The 20,010-nt window shown below is 37.6% G+C and overlaps 1 protein-coding gene across 1 annotated transcript; it reads right to left on the reverse strand.

Annotated features, from left to right (window-relative positions):
• Positions 1–8,766: 8,766 nt before the first annotated feature.
• Positions 8,767–14,860, reverse strand: LOC131324352 (protein NRT1/ PTR FAMILY 5.2-like). The gene is made up of 4 exons (XM_058356298.1): positions 14,560–14,860; positions 11,007–11,224; positions 9,956–10,515; positions 8,767–9,766 (listed from the first exon to the last, which is right to left on the reverse strand). Exons 1-4 carry the CDS (start codon positions 14,687–14,689, stop codon positions 8,908–8,910), a joined length of 1,767 nt encoding a protein of 588 aa, XP_058212281.1. The 5' UTR covers positions 14,690–14,860; the 3' UTR covers positions 8,767–8,907.
• Between the last annotated feature and the right edge of the window lie 5,150 nt (positions 14,861–20,010).

The following is a 20,010-nucleotide window of genomic DNA, read 5'->3' on the forward strand; positions in this document are numbered from 1 at the left end:
AGTTGGTAGTTAGATATTTTTTTTAATGTAACATGGTTGAGTCCTTTTTTAATGAATAAACTGTGTTTTTCTTACATCAATTAATTGCATCTGCTACTGTAATGTTAAGAACTCTGTTGCAACTTTTGAAAAGACTGCTGCTTCAATTTTTCTAGTTGGATTTGTGATTTGGATATTAAATTTGATCCTGCGAATAAAGAAAATTTCATTCAGTTGTGTTGTTGTAAATGAGAAATTGTATGAAGGTGTAGGGAAGGTTTTTTACTTTGTGAGTGTTGCTACTTTTTGGTTACAGTAGTTGCACTAAAAGTCTCCATTTCCGTATGCATTTATTGCTTTTTTGCAGATTTAGCAAGCTAGGTAATAAAAGTTATGCGCAAAATCAGTAACTCTTGCTATGCCATGCACATTCAAGTACTGTGTCTGCATAAGAGGAGTATGAAAAGAAGCTTAGGGTTAGTTTGATTAATGATTCCAAAACGTAGTACCAAAGGGAAAGTTGTTACAGCAAATATTGTTACTGCAGTATCATTTTAAAACTTAAGGCATGCATATAGAAAGTGGAAATTTAAATACGAGAGCTAGGAAATGACGAAGTTAAGCTTTTCTATTATAAGTTTGAGGGTATCAAATAGACAAATTGTGATTGTCTAACGAGAAATGCATAAATTTAGAGCCTCATGAAAAATATAACATATATATGTATTGCGTGATAAAGTTAATATGCTACTATAGGGAACCGGTTAATATAAGAGAGAGAAAATTAAAAAAAGAATCCATGTACGAGAAACTGAAAGAACTGAGGATTACTGAAGATCTGTTCAATAACTCAAGGGTTAGCTTAATAGGAGATCAGATTTAGAGCTTGATTGTATTAGTTACATGAGAAATTGAAGGTTTGAGAGAGATTCTTTTGTGCCAAAAGTATGAGAACTGTATAACTGTAAAGGTAAAGAAGTGGAGTTAAAATGCGGAGGGTTAAGTGGTAGAAGAAAAACATGGCAAAGGTTAAGGGGTATAAATAAAAACTGCATGTGTAAGGTAGAGTAAGAAATTGGTATTCCTCAAGTGGTGGATGTACATAGTGGAGGGTGGGTTTGGAGGCTGAAGTTGTAAGTGGTGGAGTGAAAAAGTGGTGTTGCCCAACATAGTGGTATCCCAATAAGCAGACGATGATAAGTAGGTTTGCCATAGCATTATTCGTCTTCGAAGCTGTCTTATTCTAGCCATTGCATTAATCGAGGGCTTTCCGTCTGCACAGTAAAGCTTGTGCATTTAGAAAGGTTGACTTCTGTAGGCCCTGTTCGGCTATGTATGTCCAAGCACACAAGCAATGAAGTCGGGTGGTGGTCTGGGGAAAAAAAAAACGCTACACCACCAGAATATGATAAGATAAAGTCAAGCTACCCAACTAAGACAACATGCTACAGCTAACAGCAAAGGAAAAGGCTCAAAAAATGAAAAGTAAAGAAGTTGATGACAGGCAGGCAGCCACAGAGCTATCTTAAAGTAAAGCTTTGACAGTTAGCTACAGGTAAAGTTCTCCCAAAGCCGGAGACAGAGGCCGCTACTCCTTCTGAAACTGGGATCCTAAAGGAAGGATAGGACAGAGAATAAGGACCTAAAGTTCTTCGTCGGATGAGACCGAGAACTGAAAGATGTCTATCAAAGAGCAACAGGGACTGATTATACCGTTGTCAACCAGCTCTGAAGGTTGCAAAGCCTTTAGAGTGCCCCTGAATGGAAGGAACGAAATAAAGAGAGAAACTCTATCCTAGCTACTGAGGAAGGGGAGAGGAGAAGAAAGATAACCATAAAACTATAGAACCTCACCTCAAAGAAAGGTCCTTGGAAGAGCCTGAAGTAGAGAAACAAAAGTAACAATCAAAAATAGAAAAGAGCAAACAACTGAAAGAAAAAGGCTCAGAAACATGGAAACAGTTACGACCCTCGGCCCACGGGAATCGGAGTTGTAGTAGGAGCTTGAGTAGAAGGAGTCAAAGGAACTGGCTTGAAGTCCCTCCAGGTTGTCTGGTTAACCAGGTTACCTATTCAAAGATGAACTAATTGCCTTTGGTTTCTTCTAATGGCAGGCCTGTGCCCCATCTATCTCCGCTTTCCGGGGTACCTCTTCATCTAGTATCAGATGATTCCATTGATTAAGGTTTCAGTGTTGCAACTAAGAAGTGATAAATAGTAGGATTTTGTATAGCTGATAAAGCAGAATTGCCCCAAAGTCGCTTTTCTTATGGAGGAGGAATAAGGTAAGTTTTTCATTAAAGCTTCATAATTTAGCTTTGAAGAGTAAGATAAGTTTTTGTATTGAAGCTTCATAATTTAGCTTCATAACATGAGTCTGTAGTGCAAATTTAGCTGAGTTTGGCAGCAACCATATCAATTGCTGGAGTAATCTATACGAATTGCTAAATTACTTTGGAACATAAGTTCTGTAATCTATATGATAAGGAAAAATGTAGTTTAAAGTTTTTTCCTGATTGCAGTCGGGTACATTAATAGTACTTAAGTAGTAGCTTGGAGCAAAAACATAGAATCAACCAAAATAGTACAGAAAGCTAACACACTTGAACTTATATAAATACACTTCAGCCAAAACAATACAGTTTAGCGAGATACAGCTGCATAAGTTTTCATATTGTTGGTTGATTATATTTCAAAGGTAAACAGAAAAGTAACATATTGTATGAAAATGGCGCAATAGGAGTTCATGAGGGTACAAAATGGAAGGCAAACGGGAACCCAAAGACAAATTAGACCCGCTAGGCCTCCCAAAAAATGCATAAAAATGAAAGGATTCTTCATCAGTATTGTTGTATGGTTTGTTTTTGGAAGTTTTCCTAAGCAAAAATCTATCATGAAAATTGTTAAAGATAAATCACAGTACATAAATATTTGTCATTTATAGTTCTAAATTTGAGTCTTTGTAGTACCTTCTCCACTGATATGGGGAGGTGAGCAATTTTGAGGATATCATCTTTTGGATTTTCATCTGCCTTTTGTACCAGAACTTGTGCTTGTTCTATTGCTTCCAGTTCTCTAAGTTTTGTTGTGTTTGTTACAACCTGCAATAGTTAGAAGTAAGTTAATAGAGTATATAGTTGGTATTCTTTGAACTGACACAATAATGCTATGATAGGCCTTTTATTGTTTAGGTATTATAGTAGTTACCATGATTGTAGTGCAATTGCCTCTGGTATTACTGCATCAAAGATGAAATAATAATAACATATCAACTATAAATGACTAATTCGAATCACAATAATAATGAATTCAACGAATAGACCATATTTGGAGCAAATACATGAAGTTGGGACATATGCTTAATATACCAGCACCGTCCGACACATACAAAATAAAAATGGAGGGAGAGTACTAAAAATATAGGCAATTGGAATTCACAACACTATCATAGAATTGACATACAATATGACTTCATGTATATCTATACATGATATAACTTAATGTATCCTATGTGACAAGCAAAACAAATATCTGGAGTACTATGGCGTATGTAAGAATTATGAACACGAATGTCCAGCCATTTGATCAAATCTTCACATACAGCCCATATCAAATTCTCACCCAAACCCAATATCTCCCCATACTTGCGCACAAAGATACTATATGCTCTATATTCTAAGTGACCAAGATGTGGATATCTTGCAATAGCCAGCAATCACCCTTTGACCTTCGATTGGAAGAAGACAATAAAACCCTCCATGTCGAGTTTCAGGATTCCGGTGCTTCACATGCAACCACTAGCAAAATGGAACACAGACAATCATATTGCTGAAACACGAAACTTAGTATTAAGAATTCATTGAATTTGACAAGATGTAATACATATTCCACAATGTTTTAGCAAATACTGATAAATTAATATACTATATGGATTAATCCATGACACTCACAAACTAACATATATCTAGATTAATTCCACATAGCTAACTGCATCCATCTAGTAGAAATTGAACCTAGGTATTCTCCAATTATAAGTTAGGCACACTCTCCAATTATAAGTTAGACACTCTAACCATTCAACCATGAATCCTTAGTAGAGATTCTCATACATGAGGAATAACCAAACTCCAATTGAAATGAAGATTTGATTTGATTTTATTCAAATTGAGAAAATAATCCACATGACTTTAACTTTACTCTTTTTGTGTCTGAAATAACTCTCATCAAGTTAGAAAAAGTATACACACAAAGATTCCACATGAACACAAAATCCTCCAGATAACAAATTAACTAACCAAAAAGCAGAACAGTGACAAATCTATCAACATAGACACATGCAACAGTAATAGAACACCAAAAAGAAATATTGTCCTCATCAAACACATAAACTACAAAATCAAGAATCCAAAAAGCAAAAAAATAAAGCATTGAAGAGAAAAGACACACATGCAACACGAATAGAATATCCAAAAAAGAGAGAGTACAAAACACTTGCCCTAATAATTCTACCAACACAAATCAAACTGCAAAACCATAGCTTACTATGGTGTAGACACTTCAATCTGGGCCTTCCAATAATCTTTAAGTTCCCCGATGATGAAATAAGAAAAAATATACCTTCAAGGCTTGGATTGTTGTTCTTTTGCTACTCCTTCTCTAAACCTCAAGAAAACCCCTTTTCTAAACATGTAGGGTGGCCTCCGATTCAATTGCAAAGAAAAAAACACGTTTGCTTGGTCAAAAATAACTTTTTCCATGACACACTTATGGTAAAATGGGCACACATTTCAATGTATAAAACGTCTTTGAGTGAAACCAATTGGGTTTGAAAGAGAACTCGACAAGCTTTCCAATGCTTTAAACCACGCCCAAATCCGAGTTCGGGAGTGTCCGAGGCGCCCCCGTGAAGTTCAGTGTGCTGAGCTGTCTCAAAAAACCGTGCGGCATTTCAAAACGCGGCACGGCATTTTAGAAATGCAGCACAACATTCCAAAAATATTCAAGAAATCACTCCACCACACGAGATTTCAATACATCGCTCGGCCTTTTGAAATTTGAAACACCGTCAGGAGGAGCGTCTGACAGATTTCCTTGCGCGTCGGCAAACTGTTTAGAGCACGTTTTTCACGTTTTTCGCCTTTGGGTGCACTTCAAGCATATTTTTGCCTATAAATACACCCCTCCTTTTAGAGGAAAAGGACCCCCTTGATTCTCTCTCTACAACCTCTTACACCCATTACACCCACATATATCTCTTTCTTTCTCTACATCAACCCATAGGCTGGGCTATTACAAAATCAGTCTCAAATTGATTTTTCTCTTTTTTTTCTCTCTACACTCATTTGCTCACAAGTCTCTCAAAACTTAGTCCAAATCAACCTCCACTCTTTCACTTTCAAGCACATCCAAGCCTCGATCAAAAGGTATAAACAAATTTCTTGAGCTAAACCACGTTTTGGCCTTAAGGGGAGCTCATTAGGGCCCTTCCTAGTCCTTCTATACTAGGTTTGGGCCTCGAACGAGTTTTATATTCAAAAAGTACAAAAAAATAGTTGCTGCATTGGATACGCTATATCGTGCGGTATTTTGCAACATCGCACGACGTAGTGTATTACACCGTGCATTATTTTATTTATTGTACATATTCCTTCTTATGTTATTCTGTTTAGTCTGTTAATTGCTTTTCTGTGTGAGTACATTCTAGAATCAAGTTTCATGTTAAAAGTCATTTTTTTTTAATTTTATTAAATCTTTTAACATTTCAAAGAGCTTTTAACATTGCTTTACATGAGGAGATGAAAAAAAGAGTCTCGTAAATCATTTTTCAGAGATTCGGAAAATCTAAAAAACTATTTTGCGGACCTATGATTTGTTTTGTCATGTAAATTAAAAGCGAACTGATGCTGGAATGTGTAGACAGGTGCACTGCACGGTGTTTTAGTTACACCGTGCGACGTATCCGAGTCGTCGTGTGATATTTCACATGATATTGGCGGACTGCTGTAATGCTATTATTTCATTTTCTGTACATTGCTCATCCATTTCATACTGTACAGTTCGCCCTACAAGCACGCCAATGTATTATATTTAATTCTGTGTCCCTTTCCCGTACATGTTTTAAAGTTAAGTTTTTCAAATGATATTAAATCTCCCATTTAAAATGCTTAGTAGAGACCGGTTTTTACCGGGTACGCAGGGTGCTTTTTCAACAAAACCTTCCCCGCTCGTAACGTGGCTCCCGGATCCAAAATCTCGACTTTTTCGCTAGACCAAAGCTTTTTTTTTCTCTCAAACAAACTCTCGATTTTTCGGATTATCCATCTCGAAAATCCGGGTGGCGACTCTTCGATCGTGCCGAGCAGGGAGCCCACATACGGCGACGAAGAATCATGAGAGGCAAAGGACCCAGAGGTAGAAGATCAGGAGCCAGAAGTAGAAAGCACAATAGTTGGCTTAGCAGAATGGGAGGAGCCCAAGACTCGCAGACGAATCTCTTAAGTTATAAACTGAAAAACCATAAAACACAGCACAACAGCAGAACAAAATAAGAAATCAACAAACGAGCATTACCTCTTACCAACAGGTACAACAAGACCCAAACAACTGAACAGACTAAAGCAAACGGCCCAAATCCAATAGGCAAATGGCAAGAAACCGAGAAGCAGTAGTTACCAACATCAGCGAAGCAAAAAGCGACAATCCAACAAACAACAATTGCCAAAACCCTTCTCTCTAACAAACCCTCACTCTCTCTTTTCTCCCATGAGATATCCTCCTCCTCTGTCAGCTCCACCCAAACACAAATTTTCACCCCCTATTGCCACGTAACCCAGTAAGACCCAACAACCAAACACGTACCCCAGTAAATCCAAGCAGTGGAATTACCATTTCACAAAAAAAAAAAAGCAAGCCAACACTAAAAGGGCAAAATCGTCCATCTATAAAATGGCAAGCGAAACACGTTCTTCTTATAGAGGAGGAGGATATAGTTGCATGGGGTCCCGTTGTGCCTTGGGGCACATCACGCTTGTTGTAAGCGTAAAACGGGAATTCATCCCGATGATGAAAATTGGATCTGAACCGTTAACGTTACAGAGCTCGGCAATGTCGGGCATCTCTGCGAAATTCAAGTCAATCAGACATCGGCAACTTAGTGACCAAAGTCCATTGTTTGTGGAAAAATAAAATAAAATGAAACGCAAATATGGTTTTATACACTTCAAAACAATTTTTTACCAATTTTATACCATTATGCATTTACTGATATCCAATCAACTTTTGTTTTTTTTAAATATTATGGCAGGTCATTTTTTCGGGCTGCGGACATACCTCATACGGGAAGACGTATAGGAAGGCAGAGATGAACATGTCCTTCAACTCCAAGGGGTTGGTCAAATGGTTTTGGCCTGAGATTTAGGTGTTTGCTCTATCTTAATGTCTCAGGTTTGATTCTTCTTGTCAACAACTCTTGGGGCCACTTCACCCCCGCATGTAAGTGTGTGAAACGATAATGGGAGGGGCTGTAGGATTTACTCCAAGGTATGCATAAGCTGGCTCGGAACACCCTGCATTACCAAAAAAAAAAAATCCTCCGGGGCAGAACAGGCCCTATAGATAAGATTAGTAATTTAGATTAGTGACTAATGTAGTTGACCTTCCAGGTTAACCAACTGGGACTAACTCAGTTGATCACGATTCTTGCATCTCATTAGAAATTTCATTAGGTGGTCAGGAGTTCCAAGATATATATTTGGAAATAGTCTTGTATGTTGGTGATTGCGGCAATTAATCAGTTCATCACTTAGGGTACATGCTTATTAACTTAATTTTCTACTTCGTTCTGTGTGTTTTGTTTGTCTTTTTTGAATTTTTGTTAGATTCGCGTGATATTTTTTGGATTAATCATTTATTTCAATGAGAGGAGTCTAAAAAGTTCTCCTACAAAATTATGACTGAAAGCAAAAAAAATCCACTAAAAATGAAAAAAGTATCAAACAGTTGTTTTATTTGTCTAAAGTATTGTCTTATTTGAATTCTTTCAACATCAGCTCAGACTTTTATGCTTTTCCAATTTGTCTCGTCGAAACGAACGATTAATCTCAAAATTTATGATGAAAAGCTAAACAAAAAGTTATGAAAAATAAAAAATATCAAAATAAGTTCCAGACTTATTAGTTAAAAGGAATGCAGCCTTACTATAAATTAGGGCCATTAGGTGCAGGAGGTACTTAACCAATGCTCTAATAATTGCATATGGGATAATAATCTTGCTCCTCCAATGGTCAAGTTTTTTGGATCCCCAGCAGAGTTATTAGCAACAAGATGATAGCAGTTGAAGAGGCAGAATGTAAAATTTGTGGAACCGAACCAGTTTGCAGACAGTTGATCACCTTCTTCTACCATGCAAATACTCTTTCCATCTCAGTTTCTATCTTTAGAGGTAATTTTCCCGATGTGAAACATTATGATCTTTCCGTCTGGGCGCCTCGTCTCCATCCATCATCGGCCCATCGCACATATATGCGCGAGAGCCGTGACCGTATACTTCCCAACCGCATAACATTTTGCTGACATTCATACGTTCGATGATTTCATAACTAGTGAATACACACAACAATCACTGCTCCAATCTTAGTACTTTGACAAGAATTTGTTTTTCGGGAAATGATTTTGCTACTCTCTTTTTTGTTAACGCCACTCTCCTGTAAGTGTATTTTTGCATCAAAAATATACTTGTAGAGGACTGGCGTTAACAAAAACAATGAGTGGCAAAATCAACAGCCTTTCTTTTTCCTTCTCATTTTGACAAGTGTAAACATTTGTAATACATGTGGTATACAACCACGGTAAAGTACATTCCCACGTACAATGTGCGTATTGAGGAACCATCGCAATCGATAAAGAACCCGACAACTCAACAATTTTACGTTATTCGCTTCGCAAACTTGATCCCCTTAATTCTTGTGTAAGAACTTCCATCGATTCTGAAACTTCCGCCTTGTACACGTAGAATTTTGTCATGAGCAAGAAGAAACCAAAGTTCAAGAAGTTCAATATCGCGAAGAAGGCATAGTAGTAGTCGAGGTGAGAGGCGTTGAGGTTATTGAGGATCCACTCGTGGCGCCCGTGCTTCCTAGTAATATGAGAAACCGTGGAAAGAAGAAAGCTACTAATGAAGTTTCCGACCCCTAAGCTAGTCATGGAATAGGACGTCCCTAGACTCTTCATCATTTCCGGTGCCTGGTCGTAGAAAAATTCGATTTTCGCTACCTCAAGAAAAGCATCGGCTGTCCCCATAAGCACAAACTGAGGGAGTAAAATGAATATCGATAAGGGCACTTGCCCTCCGCTTTCGACCAATCCATGATCTTTAGCCACTCTAAGTCTATACCTCTCGGTCAGGGATGCGATCACCATAATCAAGATATGGAGAACCACTCCTATTCCCATTCTCTGAAGGAGGGTGATTCCTCTAGGGTTTTTAGTCCATCTTTTCATTATCTTCACAAAATATCGGTCATATAGCACGACACAAACAAGCATGGAAATGGTCACAAACCCAGCTAAGCTTGCCGGGGGGATTTCGAATGCTCCAATACGCCTCTGAAGAGTCGTGCCTTGCTTAACGAAGAGAGTGCCGATTTGTGCTATCATCGTGCTGGGAACAAATGTAGCCATCAATATCGGGATCATTCTTAGCATTTGTTTGGTTTCTTCCACTTGGGTTACCGAACATAACATCCATGGACTAGTAGAATCTGTGTTGACACAAGCTTTGTTGAGGAACCTGCAAAAATAAATGCGCGATTTTAGAAGATCATCGAAAGAAACAGACGTATTACGGAAGGGCCGGAACTTTTCGCGATAGGATTACCATCTGTTTTGGATGGTCTGGATTCACCCCGTAAAACTTATTTACAGAATACTCCGTAAATAAGTTTTTTCTCTCAGAAGATACAAAGGACTTGGTACAAACCTGAGGGTGGGTGTGGAATCAATCCTGTACACTCCATTCTTGTTGTACTCTTCCAAATCAAGTTCATAAAGTTCTTTAGGGTCCGTAGGGACGGGTACCCTCCACTTCCTCAGAGCAGCCACTATTACCTTAGCCATTCTCGTGAACGGACTCCCAGAGGGAACCTTGTGCCGGTAAAACGGCGAACCAACCAAGAAGATCAAAATGGACACCGCGAGGCCCGCGGTGGGGAGCCCGTAGCCCAGCGTCCAGCCCACGTTGTCCTGTATGTAGACGAGGACCGTGTTGGCGAAGAGCGTCCCAAAGAAGATGCTGAACATCCACCAGTTGAAGAAGGAGAGCTTGTGGGCTTTTTCCTTGGGTTCGAATTCGTCGAACTGGTCCGCGCCGATGGTGGAGATGTTGGGCTTGGTTCCGCCGGTCCCCACGGCTAGGGTGTAGAGGGCCCCGTAAAACACGGCTAGTTGGAGTGTCGAGGCCTTTTTGCAGTTTTTGGGGTCCAAGCAGCGCGGCGGTCTTAACCCAGGGAGTGATACCGATAGTGTTAGTAGTGACATCCCCTGCAATAAAAAAAAAATAAGTTCGTTTTTTTTTTCTCAGTAAAATGTATTTGTAAGCTGTCTCTATATTTGCAATGAAATATATTTTCCTACGCGTATTTTTGGAATAAGAATTAAAATCGTTAGCGTACTATAAGGGTATTGAGCTTTTGATAGATTTCGAAAATCGATAATTTCAATGGCAAAATTGGCTCAAACAATAACGTACAAATATGAAGCTCACCGACAGCTAATTTTAACTCTGGTAGCGTGCTCTAAATTAAGTCGATTTCATACTGATTATTAGGCTTGAAAAGAAACGATTTTAGATAATTAATTGTAGGTGATTTTATTCGTATACTGAATTTTAAAAAGAAATATAGCCCTGGAGGGTCAAACTAAAATCCATCTACTTACACTAGTTGATAAAAATGGTTGAGAGATTTTCGCTAGGTTTGCTTAATATAAATGGATACGCAAAGCGAGGTAAGGATTCGGTGGATTGGACGCACCGAGAGATAAATTCCAGACGCGATCACAAACGTCCAGTAACGACCTAGGTGAGCGTCGGCCACATAGGCGCCCAAGATTGGGGTCATCCAAACGGTGCCAACCCAGTTTGTGACATTATTGGCTGCTGTCACAGTGCCTTGATGGAGCTTTCTGGTCAAGTATAGGATCAGATTCGATGAGATCCCATAGTAGGCCATTCGTTCAAACACCTCATAGACTGCAAAACACAAAATCAAACACGAAAACGAAAAAGTCAATTCCAAGGGCCAAAATTACTGTTTGTTACGTGAAAGAAGAAGAAATGGGACAACTTTGGCATGGAGTGTACAAGTAGAGCCAACTTGTGAGAGGAAATAAAGTCGTGTGCGGCCCTCGTGGGCCGTCCTGTCTGGGAGCACATCTTGGCCTTGGTTGGTGAAACCGACAAGACAATATTACGACTCAATTGGGAGAAATTATACAGTTGTCCGAGAGTACCGTCAGTCAAGTGATACTTTTGACCACTTTACAACTACACATTTTTTTTGAGGTCTACCACAAAGTACTGTAGAGACCCTACAGGAACGTATAATTGTAAAGTGTTCTGGAGTACCACCTGGCGATACTCTCGGACTATTGAAGATTTACTCCTCGATGGGCAGGGCATAAGGAGGGATTAGCTAAGGAGGGTGAACGGGTGATTAGCTTATACTTGGTTCAAATGATACTTCGTCCTGCCTTTGTTTGCAGTTAATGGGCATTTCAGCTTTTTATGGATTCCCCTTAAAATTGTTGAGATTTCCACAACTACCCTTCTGAAATAAATGCAACCCGCGCAATTTAAGTCTGATTAAACTTTTTATGGGGTAAAATTGGAAGATTGCTTTGTTTTGGTTGCTATTGCAAGTGTTTTTGGAATGACCGAAATGGAAAGATGAGCAACAAAAATGGGACGTAAGGAGTTGTTGATATAGGTGGACAAAAATGAACAGATAAGAATGAACGAAATTATTTTTGCCGATCACAAAAAGAAGAATGAATAATTAGAGAGCTAGATTACTTGGTTGCCTTCTTGAGAATACAAATAAAAGCTTAGAGGAGTTCAACCTTTTTCCCTACCCAGATTAGCTTATCCTAGCTAGGGTGGGGGTGGTGTTACTCTCCAAATGTATAAGCTTCTTCCCCGTCGTTCTCCCAGCACCAAACACTCTCTTCCTTCTCCCACTAACAAACGAGCCCTTATTGGGCAAGAAAGAGTCATCGAATTGGTATTCGTTTTTCATTACCCATCTTTAAATCTATTTACCTAATCCAATTTAATTTTGTGGTCTATTGAGTTTTAAGACTTGCTACCTAAGGTGATTGTATATTCGGTATGGCGTTGTCACGGTTATTAGATTTTCTAGTCGTCATGACGTACCTACTACTTACTACCTAGTTTATTGTGTTTCGTAGAAAAATGTACACAATGCTTAAAGACTCATACCTTCTTTTTTTTGGGTAAGTATTAAAGACTCATACCTTCTTTTTTTTGGGTAAGTATTAAAGATTCATTCTTTTTTTTTTGGGTAAGTATTAAAGACTCATGCCTCCTCCTTTTTTTTGGGTAAGTATTAAAGACTCATACCTTTTTCTTTTTTTTGTAAGTATTAAAGACTCATACCTTGTTTGGTTGGCTACTTGAAAAATATTTTCCAACTCCAAAAACACTCATTATGCCTACTTTTAATCATTACTTTTATTTCTCTCTCCACTCATTACTTCTATCTCTAATCATTATTCTCATTTATCTCTCTATCTCTCTTCAATCATTTTTCAATTATTATCCTAATTTCTCTCTCCACCCAATACCCAAAAAACCAAACTCAAATTTTTTTGAAAACCCATCCAAACAAGTCAAGCATTCTAATACTAGGCAGCTATGGAAGTAGTGATGATTGGGAGATAGAGGCTCCAATTTGACTTGCACTTAGGTGGGAGCCAAGTGTCGGAGACTGTGACGTGGTGACGGATTAACAGAAAGTCTACAGCCACCGCACGCCTTGTGGAGCCTACTCCGGGCACCTACACATATCGAATTGAGCTGACGTTTCACGTTGCCCGCTTGGTTTTTCTTAAAAAAATTATTGAACAGCTTGGATCATTTGTGAGGGGCCCAGAATGGATCCCACACGGCGTGCAGTGACTGTAGCGCTACTCACAGATTAATATTTCTTCCAGGCCAGGTTTGCTGTGACTTGAGTCTGAACATCTAAGTAGTTGATTGGGGACTGGGTCAATCCAGCCCATCGAGAGAGAGAGAGAGAGAGAGTTTTTTCATAAATACGGACTGGGTCAATCCAGCCCATCGAGAGAGAGAGAGAGAGAGAGAGAGAGAGAGAGAGAGTTTTTTCATAAATACGGATGATGTCCTACTCCTACCAAACAGTCCAGAATATGCATGGCTAGCTGTAATATCTAAAGATAGTAGGTGACGATCTGAGCCAACCAAATTAATGGGCAGCAATTAATCTCCATGAATGCTGGCTGGTGATAAATTTAGTAATCATCCGAAAGCATCTCAAATAAGTTATTGGCATAAAAAACACACATATACTATGTTCCAATCCCTTAGCAGCGGCAGAGGCAATGTAAAATTTTCCAAATTTTTCTCTGATTTAGATTTTACCCTAGATTTTATGTTTCTGGTTTTTCTGAGCAGTTAAAGGAAAAGAATTCAAATCAAAAGCACCACTCTTTTCTCATTTTACTATGCCTTCTTTCAATTATGCAGTCCAATTCTATTGAATCTGCAATAACACAATATAGTTGGGTGATGTGAGTGAGCCTGCATGCGACGTTTAGCTTTTCGATCAAAACATGGGAAAAATGCATGGTTTGTTGTACAAAGTTGCATGATCTGTTCTCTTTGCAAATGAATGCTAATATCAATAAGCGGCTTATTTTTGTCTTTATTCAAAAAATTGAATTTCAATCGTAATTTTTTACTTTTTAAATTCCTTTCATCAGGACAAATTAATAATTCATAAAAAAAATTGACGTAAAACTAACAAATACGAAAAAAATTAAATAAAGACAAAAAATAATCCAATTAGATTATTTGGCCGAAATAGGCCTAAATATAAGAACATAAGGCAAAAGGAAAAATCGGTAGCCACAATTGGAAAGGATCTTTCAAATCATCAAAGGCAGGGACCAGCTACTTTTAACATGTTTCACGCAGAAAAATTATTACTTGCTCCGGGAGCCACGCGGCAGTTCGGAGTTTCTTTCACCACATAGCGGCGTGGGTTCCGCCATCAAATGTATGGTGGAGTAGGCCTATGAAGCACCATGTGTCCGTGCTGTAGGAGTACGGAACAATCACTCTTCATGATCAAGAGAGAAGTTGGGAAAAGATTAATAAAATTTCTTTTTCGTCGTTCAAAAATCGAAAGAGAGAGAGAGAAGCAGGAAGCATTCATGTAAGGAGAAAAGGCTACAAGCCTTCAAAGATTCATGAATATATATATATATATATATATATATATATAGAGAGAGAGAGAGAGAGAGAGAGAGAGAGAGAGAGAGTACCAACAACAAAGGAGCAAGCCTTCCATCCACCTCTCTTGGATCTGCGAACAGGGTTCCCTTTGAGATCCACAGTTCCATCTTCTGTGTAGTCACCATGAAGAACCCCTCCTCCTTCTTCCACACCCCCCATACTTTGTGGAGTTATGGAGGAGTGCACATATGCTTCTTTAATTTCTCTCTACTAATAATAAAAGTACTGTCTTCGAACCAAACCCTTTTATAGATGGGTCCTTCCTTGGCCTTATGTACATGCACCAAAAGTGATACATACCATGGCACAAAATGTCAAGAATTCAAAAGTCGACCGCGGACTCGATTTATTCCGGAGTTGACTTATATAATACTCCCTCCGTCTCTTTTTAAGTGTCCTGCTTCGTAATTTCAACTTATTAAAAAGACATCATCATTACACCTTTCACATCAACTTTTTCCTCCACTTTTCCTACTTACCCATCATCGTTACACTTTTATTCACTAACTTTTCAAAATAAAGTCTACTTTTAGGGACAAAATAGACAATACATTAACTTTTACCCTCCTAACTTTACAAAATGGACACTTATTAAGGGACAACTCAAAATGGAATACTGGACACAAAAAAAAGGGACGGAGGGAGTATATTTATCAATATTAATAAAATTTTCAGCATATATATACTACTTTACTCTCAATAACCAATTAATTAAGGCTGCCAACCTACATATGTAAATTATTCTCAAGAACATTAATGCTAGATAGGCAAAAAAAACTTACCCAGAAAATACCCCGAAAAGGAAAATCAAGAGCCCAGATAATATTTTGAGTGAATCTAGACCATTGATTTTTCTTTTCGGGGTACTTTCTCAGTAAGTTATTTGGGTGCCTAGCATTGCTTGTGTGTTTTCTATACCTGCCTTGTCTGATATCTTTTGGTTTTGATTTTGAAGCATGATTCCAAAATAAAACGTCCATTTAGCTCCTTGGTTCTTGGAGGTAAAAGGATTGATAGGGCCAGATTTGAGCCGAGATGAGCAAGGCGGCGGTCTTAAGCCTCCGAATTTTGGATCAAAATTCGGGCCCTAGCCAAATATGTAATATATATTTAATCTAGCACTTATATAACAATTAAGCTAGCTAGCCTAATAGAAAAGTCTAGTTCCTCTATCCAAGAGATACATGGTTCAAGTTTTAAGGGCCTTTTTTTTCCTTCCCCATTTGAATATTTTTTTTCCCTTATAAGTTCGTCTTAGATCCCGAGAATCTCAAAGCCGGCCTTGAGGATCGGGGCCACTGGTTCCTTTTGAGAGCACTCACTTTGTGCATGTTGCCAAAGGTTAGATTTGTATCCAATCTTTCTATGCCCATACCTCAAATGATTAGGAACTAGATGAATTATGTTATTGTTGTTGTTGTTGTACACTTAGTAAATTAATGAGATGTAAGGATCCATTTTGCATAATCCACTAATGCTACTGGTATAGATTGAGAAGAATAGATCCAATGTACAGATGGTTTTGGGAACCGTTTTGGGTCCCGCAAACATGATCGGAGCCGTTCATTTTGTTCAGAATATTTTTTTAAGGTCTTTGTAAAAATTCAGCTCAACCCGATATCGGTAAGGACCTCTACGAAACATCCAACTTGGTCCTAGAATTCAAGCTGACAAAGTTAGATGTTTTGTAGAGGCCGTTACTGATATCGGGTTAAGCTGATTTTTTACAAGGACCTTAACCAAAAATATTTTGAACAAAATGAGCAATTCCGAATCATATTTGTTGGACCCAAGACGGATCCCAAAACCATCTGTACATGGAATCTGTTTTTCTTGGTCTTTGCCAGTAGCACAACTCTTTGCATAAAGTCCATGTGACATAAATTATAAATATGGATTCATACACTTCACTTTGTGAGTGATTACATAAGAAAAGTACTCTTTGGCCCTATTCTAATCTTTAAGACCGGCCACCCTTTCTACAGCGAAAAAATTGTGCGGAATAACTGTGGAATCTCCTACTTACGGGGTGGCACCACGACCTGAAAAATACTCTCCCCTCAAAAAACTATTTAGTGCATAGGACGAAATATTTCCTCCGTCCGGATTTAATTGTCCCTAGTTTTATTCTAACTGGCTAAAAAACAGGTTATATCTTTGAATCCGTAATGAATTTCATATCGAATATGAATGTTGTTTGATAGATTTCAACTAGTTCTATAATACAATGTTTTCGAAATCATGTAAAACATTTTAAATTGAAAGATATATTCGATTGAAAAATGACACGAATTCCAAAAAATGACTATTAAATATGGACGGAGGGAGTATATTTTTGTTGAAAAATATTTCAAATTATTTTTTTTGCAAGTTATACGATATTAATTCTGCAGAAAATATATAGGTTCTCGTTTTGCAAACCAGACTAAATTTTGATATGGACACTGTACTAAAAAGAATGCTGTTATGTTGAGTAGTATTTGTCTTTACATGTCGTATTTGTCAAGTGATATGACGCACTTTATTTATTGATACAAAATTCCAAGAAACCATATCAAAGATTCAAGAATGCTGTGGTATGCCACTTTGATGAATAAAAAAATGGTAATTCGGTAATTATCTTGTCAAAATCTGATTTGTAAGAAAGAAAAAATAAATTGGTACACACAATATCCGTTCAACAAATTTGAATTAAAATATATAATATCTCAGTTATGAAAACGTGAAATAAATGATAATGTGGGCGTTTACGAAAAAAATTCTCGGAGCAGATTTTGGAATACTAGCTTTTAAAATTGTGAGTTTTGTAAAATTCTTATGAATGGGATTTGAAAATCAACAGATTCCTAGAAACTAAAATAGGAATTAGATAGAATAAGGTTCTTGAGAAGCTGGATTTGAGATCCTTTTCGGATAAATTTTTTTATTCTAAATACTCTTGAAGCTGAAGCTGATTTCCAACCTTTTGCAATAAGCAGTCATAAATTTTACTACGGCTTAATCATCATTTCACAAATATAGTAAATAATTTCATCTGCTCCAAAAATTAAAACTTCTAAAATCTATAGCAGAATTTGAAACTATAATTTACAGCTATTGCAGACACACTCACGGTTTGTTTGACGACCGTAAGTTTTGGGTGGATATAATAGGAGGGGATATATGATAACAGTCCGTTTCAAATGAGGAGTCCCTCATATTAGTTAAAATGTGGACCCCCCTCAATTTCTTTCATTTCTGGATCAAATTTTGATGATTCGAATCGTTCAATGTGTTTAAAACGTGAATTTAAAGGTACTTGCGAGAAATCGGCAAAAAAAAGAAGAAGAGACCGGGAATGGCTTGATCCAAGCAGTTTTTGATAAAAACGTTATTATCAGATCATCAAAATTTGATCCAGACATGGAAGGTCCGCACGGTCCGCATGTTAAGAGGTCCTCATTTGAAACGGACTGATATATGATAAAATGGTGAATATGTGTGTGTGTGTGTATGTGTGTGTGTGTGTGTGTGTGTGGGTGGGGGGGGGGGGGGGGGGGGGGTGGGGGGGAGCAAATGTATATGTTTGGTTTGTTTTGAAATGGATATGAGTAGGTGGATATAGAAATAAAAGAGGACAGTGATATTTTTTGAAATTAAGAGCGCTGATGGCAAACACTGGATATAAGTACTTCAGATATATTATCCGGGGTGATGACATATCCGCTTCTTATATCCCGTTGGCAAATGGGCCGTCAAGTTCGTTAATTATTCTCTGACTTTAAGAAACATCAAAAAACTATACACCAAATGACAATAAATTGTGCGATGAATCACACGCATATGTGAAAAAGGTATGATCGGTGAGTGGCCAGTAAATTGAAGCGTTCCTAGACTTATTGTTTTACTATTTCTCTTACTTCTTGAGATACAGGCACCCAAAATCTTTTTCAAAACGACAAAATATAAGATTAAAAAAAAAGGATCTTTCGTTCTAGCAAATGACTATAATACCCTTGCAACTTGCAAGTTGTGCATTGATTGACAAGATTGAATACATATTGATAGTGAACTCAAGCGGTTGGCGTGCTACTAATATGAATTTCAATAACACCAAAATGGGTCAAAGTCAGTAAGTTGGCGTTCTACTAATATGAATTTCGATAACACCAACGAAGGCAATATGGTTAAATATCTACTTTCCCCTCCAACTATTCCAATTTTACGTACTTCCCCCTCCAACTACCAATTGAAGCTACTTTCCCCTCCAACTTTCAAAACGTCAGCCACTCCATCCAATCCTTAACTCCCATCCAACTCATGGACGGAAAACCCAACAGCACTAACCCCAAGAATGGTTTTGGTGCCCCAAAAGTGATTTTGGTGCCAAAAGAAGGGTAATCTGGACATTCCAACTCAAACCCCAAACGTGATTTCACCATTTTGTTCGGATGTCCAATTCACCGAAGCCACGTCAGAAAATGGATGCTCTTCCACGGGGAGAAATGGAAGAAGCATTAAGGGTTGTTGGGCTAAATAAGCTAAGTGGCTTATTTTTTTGTCCTTATTCAAATTTTTTTTCATATTTATTAGTTTTTCGTCAATTTTTTGGGGTTATTGCTTCGTCATGATGACAGAAATCTAAAAAGTAAAAAATCATGATCGAAATCCAATTTTTTTTAATAAAGACAAAAAAATTGGCTTATTGGTTTATTTTTATCTTTATTCAAAAAAATTAGGTTTCAATCGTATTTTTTAACTTTTAGATTCCTCTGGTCACGATGAAGCAATATTCTCCAAAAAATTGACGAAAAACTAACAAATGCAAAAAAAAAAATTGAATAAGGACAAAAAAATAAGCCACTTGGCTTTTTTAGCCAAACAATGCTATGGGTAGCACACTATCACTCCAGCTATGTTTTGCAACTATTTAGTGGGTCCCAATTTAAACTTTGGTTAAGAATTTTTAACACGTCAAAATCGAGCAATATAGATGGAATATTGTTGAGGTGTAGTGTATGAATTTTTTGTACATTGAGCCACAAAAAAATTGCATTTCAAAATAGACAAACGTTTTGAATTATTATTTTTCTTTATTAAAAAATATTATAGTTTGGTTCATAATTTTTTTACTTTTTAAATTCTTCTTGTCGAGTCGAGCTAATAATGCTTAAAAAAATTGACGCAAAACTAACAAATGCAAAATTTTTATGAATAAAAATAAAAAAATGTGAATTAATTATTAAGCCAAAATAGGCTTTTGTGTTACAAAGATTTAACTGCTCCTTCTACTAGTTAACCCCAAGGAATTGGCCAAGTGATGTTGGCCTGACACTTAAGGGTTTGCTCACTCCTAAGGTATTGATTGAGAGAGAGAGAGAGAGAGAGATGAACAAAGTCTCTGTTTGTGGATTGGAATGGGGACTCGAGATGCAGACGAGGATGAGGGGGTTTTGACTGTAAAGGGATATACATACATATATATTGGCATATTGGTAGGT

Source organism: Rhododendron vialii, chromosome 4a (genome assembly GCF_030253575.1).
Source record: "Rhododendron vialii isolate Sample 1 chromosome 4a, ASM3025357v1".
Lineage (NCBI taxonomy): Eukaryota > Viridiplantae > Streptophyta > Magnoliopsida > Ericales > Ericaceae > Rhododendron > Rhododendron vialii.

Coding starts and splice junctions, on each gene's coding strand:
- LOC131324352 (XM_058356298.1), bottom strand. CDS start 14,689: ATGGGGGGTGTGGAAGAAGGAGGAGGGGTTCTTCATGGTGACTACACA. Junction 10,516..11,006: donor CGTCTGGAATTTATCTCTCG/GTGCGTCCAATC, acceptor TTTTTATTGCAG/GGGATGTCACTACTAACACT. Junction 9,767..9,955: donor GATTCCACACCCACCCTCAG/GTTTGTACCAAG, acceptor TTATTTTTGCAG/GTTCCTCAACAAAGCTTGTG.